This window comes from Cavenderia fasciculata, assembly GCF_000203815.1.
Source record: "Cavenderia fasciculata unplaced genomic scaffold Scf_EU5ZYIE02H8LDV-5, whole genome shotgun sequence".
Classification (NCBI taxonomy): Eukaryota; Evosea; class Eumycetozoa; order Acytosteliales; family Cavenderiaceae; genus Cavenderia; species Cavenderia fasciculata.
Window position 1 is genome coordinate 1,541,296 of NW_004457639.1, and position 14,373 is coordinate 1,555,668.

The 14,373-nt window shown below is 34.1% G+C and overlaps 5 protein-coding genes across 5 annotated transcripts; 4 read left to right on the forward strand and 1 right to left on the reverse strand.

Annotated features, from left to right (window-relative positions):
• Positions 1-468: 468 nt before the first annotated feature.
• On the forward strand, positions 469-3,233 carry DFA_10467 (uncharacterized protein; the record flags this gene model as incomplete). Its single annotated transcript, XM_004354315.1, has 3 exons — positions 469-492; positions 838-1,270; positions 1,351-3,233. The coding sequence occupies 3 exons, from the start codon at positions 469-471 to the stop codon at positions 3,231-3,233; spliced, it is 2,340 nt and encodes a 779-aa protein (XP_004354367.1).
• A 343-nt stretch (positions 3,234-3,576) lies between these two features.
• On the forward strand, positions 3,577-6,096 carry DFA_10468 (uncharacterized protein; the record flags this gene model as incomplete). The annotated part of the gene is made up of 2 exons (XM_004354316.1): positions 3,577-4,153; positions 4,253-6,096. 2 exons carry the CDS (start codon positions 3,577-3,579, stop codon positions 6,094-6,096), a joined length of 2,421 nt encoding a protein of 806 aa, XP_004354368.1.
• A 432-nt stretch (positions 6,097-6,528) lies between these two features.
• Positions 6,529-8,203, forward strand: DFA_10469 (RNA-binding region RNP-1 domain-containing protein; the record flags this gene model as incomplete). The annotated part of the gene is made up of 2 exons (XM_004354317.1): positions 6,529-6,538; positions 7,065-8,203. 2 exons carry the CDS (start codon positions 6,529-6,531, stop codon positions 8,201-8,203), a joined length of 1,149 nt encoding a protein of 382 aa, XP_004354369.1.
• A 285-nt stretch (positions 8,204-8,488) lies between these two features.
• DFA_10470 (cytochrome P450 family protein) lies at positions 8,489-11,069 on the reverse strand (the record flags this gene model as incomplete). The annotated part of the gene is made up of 7 exons (XM_004354318.1): positions 8,489-8,514; positions 8,663-9,214; positions 9,296-9,647; positions 9,729-10,192; positions 10,623-10,710; positions 10,787-10,952; positions 11,005-11,069. 7 exons carry the CDS (start codon positions 11,067-11,069, stop codon positions 8,489-8,491), a joined length of 1,713 nt encoding a protein of 570 aa, XP_004354370.1.
• A 128-nt stretch (positions 11,070-11,197) lies between these two features.
• DFA_10471 (uncharacterized protein) lies at positions 11,198-14,104 on the forward strand (the record flags this gene model as incomplete). Its single annotated transcript, XM_004354319.1, has 4 exons — positions 11,198-12,695; positions 12,717-13,040; positions 13,061-13,458; positions 13,532-14,104. The coding sequence occupies 4 exons, from the start codon at positions 11,198-11,200 to the stop codon at positions 14,102-14,104; spliced, it is 2,793 nt and encodes a 930-aa protein (XP_004354371.1).
• Between the last annotated feature and the right edge of the window lie 269 nt (positions 14,105-14,373).

A 14,373-nucleotide genomic window follows, 5' to 3' on the forward strand; every position in this document is an offset into this window, starting at 1 on the left:
TAATAGTACTATTATTATTATTTATCAATATTCAAATCAAATCAAATCAAAATCACATCACATCATATCACAACAACAACAACAACAAAATCTTTTAGAATTATTAATTATTTTTATTTCTACTAACCTACTACTACTAAAAGAAAAAGAATATTATATGATATTATAGTAAAATATCTTGTATTCGATTGAACATGTCATATGATTCAATATATGACGCTCTTTAAAAATGATACCATATGATGAAAATAATAATATTATCTATTCACACTCACCTTTTGATTTATTTGGTGTATTTATGTATCTTGATATTAATGACAATTAGTTAGTTTTGTTAGTTTTGTTAGTTTTGTGGTTGGAAATAGGGGGTTGCATTCCCATCTACTCTTTGATGATTGGACAGTGATAAAAAATGATTTCCGTCGGGACTGGTGGTTACTTACCCATATACCTTCCATATCAATAAAAATGGAAGCCAAGTATGGTGTGAGGGTAGGTAGGGTTTAGGGGTTCATTACTTTTTTTATCAATACTTCTGTCTTTGGTTAACAGGAATGATAATGATGATAATCATTAGTCATACTCTGTCTCTCTCAGATATATTATCATATGACCCTACTTATCTATTTACGTTCTTCTTCACATTCACATTTTAATCAATCATATATAACCCCTATATATATTTTATATATATAATTTCAAAAGGGTTACCAGGGTAAGTTAAGTTAAGTTTAATCAACTATATATATGAATCAATTCATTGTATAATCATTAATACAATTAATTAACTTTAATTATATTTTTAATACTTCTTTTTTTTTTTTTTTTTTTGAAAAGAAATACTTGCAAGAAATGAAAACAAATCATTTCTTTGTTACATTTATTGTAGTTTTAGTAACATGTTTATCATCATTGATTGATATTGGTGTAGTGGTTGAAGGTCATCGTATTCAACAAGTATCAAATCATTATCGTGCTACTCCAAATCTTTATCACATTAATCAATTACTTGATTATCAATCATCGTCTTCGTCGCCATCATCATCATTGACATCATTATCATCACCATCGTTTGGTATATTTGCACTATTAAATAAGAATAGTAGTAGTAGTAGTAGTAGTAGTCATACTTCACCACCTGCTCAATATGTTAATATCAAACCATTATTAGAACAACAATTAGAATCGTCATCATCAGATGTAATCTCTGGTCAATGTCAAAGTGACCTATATGATTTATCAAAATTAAAGTATCCAGATTCATTTCAAAGTATGTTGTTTGAGATAAATATATATATATATACACAAAAATAAAGATTATGATTATTAATTTCTTTTTCTTTTTTTTAGTTATTGAAGCAAGTGGTAAATCATTCTTTGATCTTGGTAATTATGATAATTGTTTGAGTTTACCAAGCAATGTATCACAATATTGTTCAGTGTCGGTTGGGATGGTGACTGGTATGGGTGGTTTGTGTGTACCAGTAAGTTGTTCTGAACAAGATATCAACTTGGCATTACAGACAGCTGTCAATCTGACTGGTATGGCTAGTAAACTAGGCCCGATGGGTTATCAAGGTCAATTTACTATCCACTGTTATTCAGGTGACCACACAACCATCAGACCACCCTTGACAACCGGCCCCATCATTATGATCATTGTATGTTCAATCATCATTGCATTGGTCATCGCTGGTACATTGATTGAATACATTGTATTTAAAATCAAAGATGAAAAGAAAGATAATAATAATAATGTATTTACATCACCAAATGGAGCAATTGATGGAATATTCCAATTTGATGAAAAGAAACAAATTCAAGATTCATCAAATGAATGGATAAAAGAATCAAGTTTGGGATTACAAATATTGATGTCATTTTCATTGATACAAAACTACCACAACTTTACAACATCGTCATCTGAAAAGAAACATTTCAATGTATTGGATGGTGTAAGGTTTATGAGTACATGTTGGGTTGTCATGGGACACACTATTGCATTCAACAGTCAACTAGGATATGATAACTTTGCCTATGTTATGAATAGCGTACTACCAACTGCTGCATTCCAAATTATAACGGCTGGAGAGTTTAGTGTCGATGTATTCTTTATGTTGTCTGGTTTCTTGGTTGGACACGCACTTTTACAACAACTAGATAAACCAGAGTACGCAGAGGAGGAGAGTTGTTGTGGAAAACTCTTATTTTGGATGAAATACCTGTTACATCGATTCATCCGATTGTCACCACTCTACTACTTTGTATTGTTTGTGTTTTGGCAACTGTCTCCACAGTTTGGAAGCGGACCGTTTTTCTTTGGCTACGATGCTATCACCAAATCATGTGATGCTAATTGGTGGACAAACCTTTTGTATATCAACACGTTGTATCCTCCTACTATGCTAACTGAGTGTTTCGGTTGGAGCTGGTATTTAGGTGACGATATGTTATACTATATATTTGTCGCACCTGTCGCCATAATATTATACAAACGATCCCAAAAACTTGGTATATTATATATCATCTTTTTACTCGCACTCAACTTTATAACCAATTTCTGGATCACTCTAAAATATGATCTTGGTACATTTTTCGAGTTTGGTATACAGTCTATTATAGACGCTACATTTATCACTGACATTTACCAAAAACCTTGGACTCGTGTCGGAGCATATGCGGTCGGTCTTGTGATGGCCATGATTGTCGAGCACCAGGGTATGCTACGTGTCATCAAGACACATCTGTCAGTTCGACTCGTCTATTATACCATTGCAGCTGCTTTGACCTCTTTCTTTACATTCATCTCTTACAATTCCTATACTCATCCAGGTGGATGGAGTACAATGTCCAATGCATTCTTCAATGCATGTGGTCATACTGGGTTTGTGATTGGAGCAGCTCTATTCCTACTCACTGCATTTGCCGGTCATGGTGGTCTGGTCGCATGGATATTTGAACGTCCCATATTCAAGAATCTGTCCAAACTCACCTACTCAACCTACCTCATCCACCCCATAGTCATTTGGTGTATGGCGTATAGTCGTGTCACCCCATTCCACTACTCCAACTCAAATGTTGCCGCCTATATCATCTCATCACTCGTATTCTCCTTTTTCTGTGCATTCATCGTTCATCTCTTTGTAGAGAAACCATGTGTCAATTTAGAGAAATTATTCTTCTTGCACCGTCGTCCCCAACAACAACAACAAAAATATACATTATTAAATTAATTTTTAAATCTCCCTCAAAATATATCCATCCAAACATTCATTCATTCTACTCCCAATCAATAAATATATCATTTATATGATTCATTATTAATATTATTAATAATACAGATATCCAGTCTTGTTCCAAAATAAACTTCAAAAAAAAAAAAGAAAAAGAAAATAAAAAATACAAAAATAATTATTTATTTTTAAAATTGAAAAGGGACCGAACGCTGGAGGTGCGTTGTGGGCTATCAAGACGACAGCTCATAAATATAAAGGGATCTTTCTTTAATCCTTTCTAATTCTCTTTTTGAATCAATCTAAAGGGATCTGATACCCTCAATTTTGAATCACTCTGAAAATGGATGTATCTTATGACCACCACCACCACTCTTCTTCAAACAATAGCAACGGTACAAACAACAATAATAGTAGTACAATTAATAACGATAGTAGTGACAGCAACAATGATATTCATATGAACAATACAAACCATGAAGAGGTGACTGTATCTTCCATTTTAAATGACTTGTTAAATCGTATTAATACGCAGAGAGATAATACTAGTAAAATTAACGGTACTAATAATAGTAGTAGTAATAGTACAATTAATAATAGTAATAATGTACAACAACAACAACAATATAGTCATAGTCATATGAATGATAATAATAATATAAATCATATGACTTTTAGTAAAAGTACAGTTGATGTAGCTGCTCAACACCAACACCAAATAGATTCTACTATTACTACTCCTCCTGCTTCTGCAACTACCACTCCTACTATCACCTCCACCACTGCAACTACTACATTTGTATTACCTACTCCTGCTACGACTAGTCTGACGAGTAGTACCAGTTCAACTGCTTCAATGTCTACACCAGCAACATCTCAACAACAACAATTAACACCTGTTAGAAAAAGAGGTAGACCTCGTATGTATCATAAATAGAAAGAGAGAGAGAGCGAGAGAAAGTAAAGAGAGATGAATGAACTACTAACACTCTTTGTACTATACTATACTATAATCGCAGCCAAAAACCCAGAACTACATGAACAAAAGAAACTACTTAAAGCAGAGAGATTATTAAGATCTGCTGATAAACAACAACAACCAAGACAACCAAAACAACAAAAAAAGTTACTCAATAGTAGTAGTAGTAGTACTGGTGTCAGTCCTTTATTGACACCAATGCAACACTCTTCCAACAATATGGTACTCCCAACACTATCATCATCGACAAGTCAATTATTTGCAGCGGTCGATGCAGACGTGCAAGAACAACAAAAACAAATCATCAACAAGGGAGGTATCCAATGTCGTATCTGTAAAAGTTACTATGAAGCCGATAAATTCCAAGACCATTATGATTGGGAGTTACTTCGAATGGAGTCAAATTACAATGGCGGTATTGTACCAGATGATGATGAGGAAGAAGAACAAGTTGAAGAAGAGACAACTCCATTGTTTGAATGTGGTGATTTATTATCATCACCAAGTCTATTATTTATGAGACCAAAGAGAGCTTCTTCAATTAGTGCAATGAAAACAATTGCAACTACTGGTAATAATCAAAATAATCAAAATAATCATCAAAATCAAAATAATAATAATAATAATAATATAACAGAATCAATTCAACAACAACAACAACCAAATGTTCATGATAGTATACTTCAATCAATTAATAATATTAGATCTAAAAGATCAAATAGATTGTCATTATCATCGTCATCCAGATCAAATTTGACACCAACAAGAAATTCACAAGGTGTCATGAGACAACAACCTTCTTTATCTTCCTCCCCATCCCCTTTATTATCATCGTCGTCGTCATCTATTTCACAACAACCATCTCAACAACAGCAATGTGTAGTTTGTAACAATTACATTGGTGGATCATTTTTAAATTTTCAATTACATGTTGAGCAATGTTTAAATACTCAAGGTGCTGCTTCAACTATTATGACTTCTTCTTCCTCTTCAACTACGACGACATCTACATCATCTACATCTACCAGTTCAACTACGACAACACCAAAGAGAAGAGGTAGACCACCAAAGAAAAATATTTTACCCATCAATCTACAACAACAACCACAACCACAACATCAACAACAACCAATGACAATATCATCCAACTCCAACAATAATATTGATACAGTCGGTACTATTATTAATGGATTTGCAATTGAAGATGAAGATGATTCACGTTGGGCTAGTAGTGATGATGAACCTATTCAAGACCACGATTTCCCAAGCGATGTAGAGACTTATACGATTGCTGGTGTAACTAGAATACGCACAGTCTCGTTACTTCCAAATCAATCCTATGAAGGTATCTACTTTGACAAGGGTGAAGCTGCACGTTGTTACCAACAAGATGAAGACGATGAATTGGATGTTGAACAAGATGATACCGTTGTATTTGGTGCAACTCAATATACTGAAGATGATATTAAAAAACGTAATACTATTAACCAAGATACAAAAGATACAACAATTAAACAAGAAGCTATAACAACGAATAATAATAATAATAATGTAAATAATAATAATAATAATAATAATAATGTAAATAATTTAAAAAAGGATAATTCAAATTCAATGGTTGGATCAAACAATAACAACAATAATAATAATAACAATTTTATAATGGAAGCATTAAAAGAAAGAATCAAGGAACAAGATGAACAACTTAAAAGTATTCCAAGTTGTTTGGTTTGTTTGGAACCGTACAAGGCACCCCTCACATCGATCAAATGTTGGCATGTCCATTGCGAACAATGCTGGCTAAACACATTGAGTGTCAAGAAATGGTGTCCTCAATGTAAAGTCATCACAACTCATTCAGAGTTGAGAAAGATTTATCTTTAACCCCCCAAAAAGAACAAACAAATAAATTATTTAAATATTTATTTATTTATTTATATCATATCAAATTAATTAATTATTTAATTTAATTTGGGTAGTTGGTTGGAACGGCTACAATTGAAAGCCCAACGTTCGAATTGTGGGATACGAGTAGAACGTTGAACGAGTACTTTGGAGGGTCAAGCATGGTACTTTCGGTCGTTTGTTTCATTGTTGAAAAAAAACAAATTTTAAAAAAATCATTTTTTCAAATTTTGTCGACTTTCGATCGTTGGTTTCTTTCGCGAGCTAACTTGATTCGTGTGTTGCACAAGTCTCATTATTTTTATCGGTCTTCAAATAACAATTAACTTTTTGTTATTATCTATCTATATCTATCCCCTTTATCTATATCTTTTTTTTTTTTTACAAAACTAAAACAAACAAACATATAAAATGGCAAAAGGTACTTTGAAATCATAACACACAAATATAGGATATAATTATAAAACCACGGAATAAGGTTTAAAAAAAAAGGAATGGAATGGAAAGGTTTGTTTGTACAAAGATTTAAACGAGTGATAGGTGAGATCACTGTCGTTAACTTCTTACAACAAACCGAGACTAGGCATGCTTAAAAAAAAAGAAAAAAAAAAAAAGGCGGATAAGGAGAGGAATAGGAATAGATAATAATAACAAATAACAAATAATCATGATCACATAAACTATTATTGTTTTTGAGAGAGAGAAAAAATATATTCTAATATTATCATTATATAAAAATCAAAATCAAAAACTTTGTTTTGTTTTTATTTTCCATTTCACACATTCATTCTTTATATTATACTATATATATACTCTCTATATATAAATTATTATCATACCTATGTATTCCTTTTAAAAAAACTATTATTATTGTTTTTTACAAAAAAAACGAAAACATATTTTTTTTTGTCGTTTTTTTTTTTTTTTTTTCTTTCCATTAAAATTAGAACATAAGAGAAAGCAAGCTGAAGAAGAAGAACAAGAGGATTTTGAAGATTCATATGTTGTAGACAAGACTGGTCGTAAGTCTGACAATGCTGGTTCATCATCTGGTGGTATCGTCGAGATTGTTTTGCGTGATATCAACCAAAACCTCGAAGACGACCAAGTCTCTGACTATGTCAACAGCAACACCAAGGGTGTCAGCTCGTTCAAGCGTCTCGGAAGAGCCGGTATTGCCTTTGTCGGCTACGTCGACTCTGACATGGCCAACCAAGCCGTCGAAGCCCTCCACGGAGCCGAGATTGAAGGTTACAAGATCAAGGCCGAATTGAACAACAAGCAAAAGGGAGAACGTGCCGCCCCACAAAAGGAATTCAACAAGTCGTTGGAAGTCTTTGTCGGCAATCTTCCACAAGGCACCTCCAAGGACGAGATCTTCTCGTTGTTTGAGGAAGCCGGTACCGTTGCCAACGTCAAGGTCATGGACAAGGGAGGCCGTGTCGCCGCTTTCGTCGAGTTTGGATCCGAGCAAGAGGCCACCAAGGCTCTCGAGTGGAACAACACTGACTTTAACGGTAGCACCATCCGTGTCGACTCCAACGCCAACAAGCCAGACCGTTCCCAAGGTGGCAACGACAAGCACGCCCGTGAAATCATCGTCAGAAACCTCGAAGGTGTCTCTGAACAACAAGTCAACGAATACTTTAACAACGAGATTGGAAACGTCGAGGCCTGCAAGCTCGTCAACACCTCCAACGGAACCATCGCCTTTATTACCTTTGGTGACGCTTCCCAACCAACCAAGGCTATCAACAAGCTCAACGGTGCCGAGTTTGGTGATGGAAACATCTCTGTCGAAGCCAACACTGGCAACAGAAACGGTGGTGGTCGTGGAGGCCGTGGTGGTCGTGGTGGTTTCGGTGGAGGCCGTGGTGGAGGCTTCGGTGGTCGTGGTGGAGGTGGAGGTGGCTACGGCGGTGGTCGTGGTGGAGGGTTCGGTGGAGGCCGTGGTGGAGGCCGTGGTGGCAGTCGTGGTGGTTTCGGTGGAGGCCGTGGTGGTAATGGTGGTGGTTACGGTGGAGGTGGTCGTGGTGGAGGTGGTTATGGTGGTGGTGGCTTCAAGAAGCAACGTAACGACTACTAAATTAATCAACCCCAACTCACACGCCTTTTTAATTAATAATATATACTATAATATAATATAAATAATAATAATAATATATGTTTTTTTTTCCCCCCTTTAAACAATCATTTCAATCAATCATCCAATACCAAATCATTTGACAACTAACCTTTAAACCTTTCTCCATTCATTCAATCCAAATAATAATATTACAAAAGGAAATTAATTTTGCCATATCAATAAAAAATATATAAAACTTTTAATTTGTTTTTTTAGGTAAATAATATATAATACATGTAATCTTCTTTAATTGTTTGTCCAACAAACATTATCTAAGAGTTAAATTAATGTTGAATGGAGTTGGTCTAAATACATGAGTAAATTCTGTCATTCGGAATGGATATAGAAATAAACATATAAATATTAATTAATTAATTTTGTTTAAGCATTTGTAGTATGTATTATAATAATTGTACATACTTGAATTATCATTAATCTTTTGATTATCAATAGATGATAACTTAAATTTCAATAAGATATTGGTGATTAAATTATGTATTTCAGATTGAGCAAGATTCATTCCAAGACATGCTCTTGGTCCAAGCCCAAATGGTGTGAAATGATCACTGTGATTTTGACCAATGAATCTTTCTGGTTGGAATTCATCTGGATTCTTCCAATAATCTGGTGAATGCATCAAACCATAGGTAAATGGATACACTTCTGTTCCTTTTTGAATGAAATAATCACCAAGCATAATATCCTCACCACATTCTCTCATTGATGAAATCGGTACAATGAATCGTAGTCTCATCACCTCTTTAATAAATGCATCCAATAATGGTGTATCTCCACGTTTCTTTGGTTCTTGAACATTCTCTTGTTGTTGTTGTTGTTGTGATTTAACAATCTCATCATAAATCTTTTGTTGGTGTTGTTGATGATTGGTTAAATAAAGAATGACCCATTCTGTGGTAGCACTTGTAGTTTCCATACCTGCTAATATAAAATCTATTCCACAATGTATTATTCCTTTTAAAAAATAAATAAATAATAGAATTGATTAATGTTATCTTTTTTTTCCATTCTTCTCCAAACATGTTGTTTACATACTTGTAATATTAGTTTCATTTTCCATACCAACTGTTGTGATTAGATGATCAAATAAATCACGTGGTTTCTCTGGATCAAGAGTTTCAACATGTTGTTTGAGAATTTCATTGATTAGCTTCTTGGTGGTTGTAATTGGATTATTGAATCTCTTGGCATACTGGTAGTGTAACCACGACAGTCCATACATAAATCGGTATGGTTTCTTGAGTAAAGAAACCATACTTCCAATCTCTTTCATAATCTTTTTTGTTGTTTCATCCTCTGAGCGTTCAGAATATGATGATGACAAAGAAAATACATATTTACAAACAACATTCATTGCATAAACTCGAAGATATCTTTGTGGATTAAACTATAAAATATAATTATAAATTGTTATATATATTTAGATGATTGTTTTGAATCAATTTGATTATTAAATGGTTATACTTACAACTTGACCAGAATTAGATAAATCAGTTAATACATTGATGAGAGAGTCGGTTTCTTCTTGAACAAGATCACTGATTTGACGGATTTTACAGTTACTAAAGGCAGATGATAATGTGTCTCGTAGTTGAGACCATTCCTTGTCACGACCATGAGCCAGGTTTTTGTAGCCACTAGAGAATATACTAATGATTGGGTCACGTGGTTTGTTGGTAAAGACGTGGAATTGACGGACTAGTACCTCTCTCACTAGCACTGAGTCACAGATAAATACTGATCGTCTGTCTCCCATCCAAACACTAAACACCTTGCCATGTTGTTGGACTGCTGATAGAAAGAATTTGTGTGGATCATCCTTTCCAACCTTGTACAAGTGTCCAATCAATGGTAGAGCAACCCCAATTGATTTGGGTTCATTTGGATGAATTCTTTTGTTTTTAATAATAAATGAAATGATTATATAACTTGCTAGAAATATAAATAATAATTTTAATAGAAATATTAAATTAATAATAATCATTTTTTGTTTGTTTTGTTTGTTTGTTGTAATAATATCTATCTATTATGATTATTATTTGTTAAACTAAGAATAAATGCGCGAGTGATTGCGATATTTCAACCATTGTGGTTGTGGTAGGTGTTTATATTTATATTTTCGAAAAAGTAAGTTAACCATTTAAAATTAAATGAGTTGATTGTTGATTGTTGGTGACGGTTCATTGAATAGCAGTTGAGATTGGGAGTATTGGGGAAAGAGGAGGAGGGTGGGTTGGTTGAATAAGATTAATTTACCCAACAACAACAAACAAAGAAACCTTTTGAAAAATATCTTTTTAAATAGGGCCACGTCTCATCAAAACCAAGGTCGTATCCCTAGTCTCTATCGAAAAAGAGATACTAAATCTATGTGAGAGGAGGAAGAGAGGAGAATAAGATGAGAGAAAGGATGAGGATAAGGTATACTGACATACATTTAATGATACATACTACATACATTTAATTTAAATTGAATAAAGGAGGTGCAACAGCAGGTTGGCGACGACAATGTCATTATTATAATACTATTCCTAGTGGTAAAGTAAAGGATGATAACAATGATGACATTGTCGTCACCGCGAGGACCGAAATGTAGAGTGATAAACTGTGAGCTTTGAGACTACTTGGTACGCCAAACTCAGAGCTTAGAGTTGAATGGTTTATCTCTGATTCTTGATGAAATTCGTCGTTTCTTATATCACTTACATTTTCGACACCGTATGGTTGTGATTCATAGAGTATACTTGACCCGATGAAACAAATCTATCTCTGTCTCCCTACAGCACAGAAAGATGAATACAGAGTGCATAGTATTATTGTGGCGCCAAAAATTTACAAGAAATTTTAATTTTTTAATTAATTTCTGTCAGGTTTGTAACTTCAAATCATTTCAAAGATAGTGAGAGAGAGATATATAGGATAGAGATAGATTTAGGGATGAGTGGTAATCTACAACAGATGATCATAGTGGATCCGATACTCAAAGTAAAGTCAACGTCACCTGCCACTTTGAGTGAAATCACTACGTTCAAATTACAAGAAGGCGAGAATAAAATAGGCAGAGCTGCATCGAACCATGTACATCTACGCAATGAACAGAGTGTATCAAACTTTCATGCATTGATCGAGTGTGCCAAAGACAAGATTACACTCACCGATCTCAACAGTCGCAACAAGACACAGTTACTCTACCAACCGGGTGGTCAGCAAATCTACATCCCTCCCAATCAAAAGTTTGATCTCTGTTCGGGATCAAAGATCATCTTGGGTAACACAGCTTGTCAAATTACCTATTCTACCATTTCTGCTGATTCATATCATATGTATCAAAGTGCTAGTAATAGTAATAGTACTGCCAACTCAAACACGACTGGATCACAACCAAGTGCACCAACTAAATCATCATCATCATCGAAATCAACTTCGCCTCCAATACAAGAACAAACTAAAAGTAGTTCTCAACCAACTGTACCAACTCATCATCATAATAGTAGTCAAGGTAATGACCAACAATTACCACCTCCACAATCACGTACAAATAATAATAATAATAATAATAATGATAGTCAATCAACTGATAAGACGACAACGACAACTACAACAACTGCACATTCAAGTTTATCACCGATAGGTGGTGGAAATGATGATATTGGTAATATAGATTTAGATGAAATGATTTCAAATATTGATCATCCTCCTCCACCAAAAGAAAAGGAACCAGAACAACAAGAAAAGGATGTCGGACAGAAACAACAAACAACAATCAAATCAAGTGTATCAAATGGAGATGATGAAGATGAAGCTATTGTTAAACCAAGTAAAAAAAGAGGTGGAAGAGAAATGGATTTGGAAGAAGAGGAACAAGATCAACACCGACAAACTATAGTTGAACAAGATCAATTATCACCATTCTCTGCTACAACTGTTAAAAGAAGAAAACCAGATGACAAACCAACCGTACCACCTGTTGTTCATGAACAACCTCTTCCTCCACCACCTCTTGCTCCACCCGTTGATATGATGGATCCTTCTTCAAACGAAGAAAATACAAATATGATGGTAGAGGATAAATCAAATGAAGAATTGGAAAAAGAAAAAGAAAAGATATCTTCACAAAATCATAAAGCAATATCACAAGAACCACCAAAAGATGTTGTAGATAAAGAACAACAACAACAAGAAGGAGAAGAACCAATGGTAGTTGAAGAAAAAGAAATACAACAAAAAGAAGAAGAAGAAGAAGAAGAAACAAAGATGGTTGTCGAACAAGAGAAAGAGAAAGAAAAAGAAAAAGATAAGGAACCATCACAAAAAGAATCAACTCCAAATGAACCATCACCAATCTTTTCAAACCATAATAATACCAATAATAATAATAATGAAATGGATGTAGATAATAATAATAATAATAATAATAGCAATAATGTAAATAGTAGTAATAATGATAATATTCAAGAGGAAACGATTGTCCCTTCATCTCCAAAAAAACCATCTCAAAAGGAATCATCCCAAAAAGAGGAGGAACCATCCCAAAAGGAATCAAAACAAAAGAGCCAATCCCCACAAGAAAATGAAGAGGAGAAAACTGAAGAGCAACCAAAGACAAGAGGCAAAAAGAAAGTGGCTGAAGAAGAAAAAGAGAAAGAAGAGGAAGAAGAGGATAAGGAAAAAGAACAACCAAAGACAAGAGGTAGAAAGAAATTGGCAAAAGAGGAAGAAAAGGAACAAGAAGAAGAGGAAAAAGATGAACCATCACCACCACCTCCACCAACTAAAAAAGGTGCAAGAAACAAAAACAAGTGGAAAAAGAGAAAGAAGAAAAGGAACAAGAAGAAGAAGAAAAAGATGAACCATCACCACCACCTCCTCCACCAACTAAAAAAGGATCCAAAGGAAAGAAAGCAGCAGCAGAAAAAGAGAAAGAGGAAAAGGAACTAGAAGAAAAGGAAGAAGAGGAAGAAGAGAAAGATGAACCATCACCACCACCTCAACCAACAAAAAAAGGAGCCAAAGGTAAAAAGGCAGCTGCAGCAACTCCAACAAAAGCAAAGAAACAATCACAACAACAACAATCACAAGAAGATCCAAGTCAAAAACAATCAGTTTTATCAAATCCATCACAAGATCCAGAAGATGAAAAATGTTCAACCAAAAAACCAAAGATTTTATTCTCTTTATTATCAGATGATATGATAAATGTATGATATCAATAACTTGGAAAAGAATATTTATCTTATTTATATTTAATTATTTTATTTATTTGTTTTATAGGAATTAAAAACAGTTATAAAGAATTGTGGAGGAACTATTGCAGTAAGTGCAGATCAACCATATACACATTTAATATGCGATGAAATGAAGAGATCTGCCAAAGTATTGCAATCGATTATAGCAGGAAAGATTATAGTTACGAGTCAATGGATATCAGATTCAAAGGCACGTGGGTATTTCCTTAGAGAGGATAAGTACCGACTACAAGACAAGGTACAAGAAGACAACTTTCACTTTAAATTGGACGATGCTCTTGCCAGAGCCAGAGAGCGAAACAAAGACAATGACCCACTCTTTGGTGGATTATCATTTTATGTTGTACCAGGTGCCAAGCCACCTCTTGCCTTTTTAGAACAACTCATTCCACATGCCGGTGGCAAGATTCTCACCAAGGCACCTACCACCAAATCCGATGGAAAGAAAATCATCATTGGTGGCAACGACAAGGGATTCGATAAGAAACAAATCGATCATCTCACTTCACTTGGTTATATCATCTATGAAGGTGAGTTTGTTTTAATGTCAATCTTGACTCAATCATTAGATAAATCTTCAAATATCTTTAATGAATAAAATAAATATAAATAATAAATAATAAATACAACAAACAAATAATAATGATTACCAAACTCAATGAAAACTCGTTTGACTCTTGAAAGTTATCTCGTCATGATACCAAAGATATTTTTGGAATAAAAAAAAGATTCTCCAATGTTCTTTTTTTTTTCGAACCATTCCACAGGAGTCTGACGCTTTGCTTGGAGGAAGGAAGGAGCCCTAACAATATTAAAATATCATGTGAAGGTTACACTTTAGTTTAGTTGTTTATTGCAAAAGATACA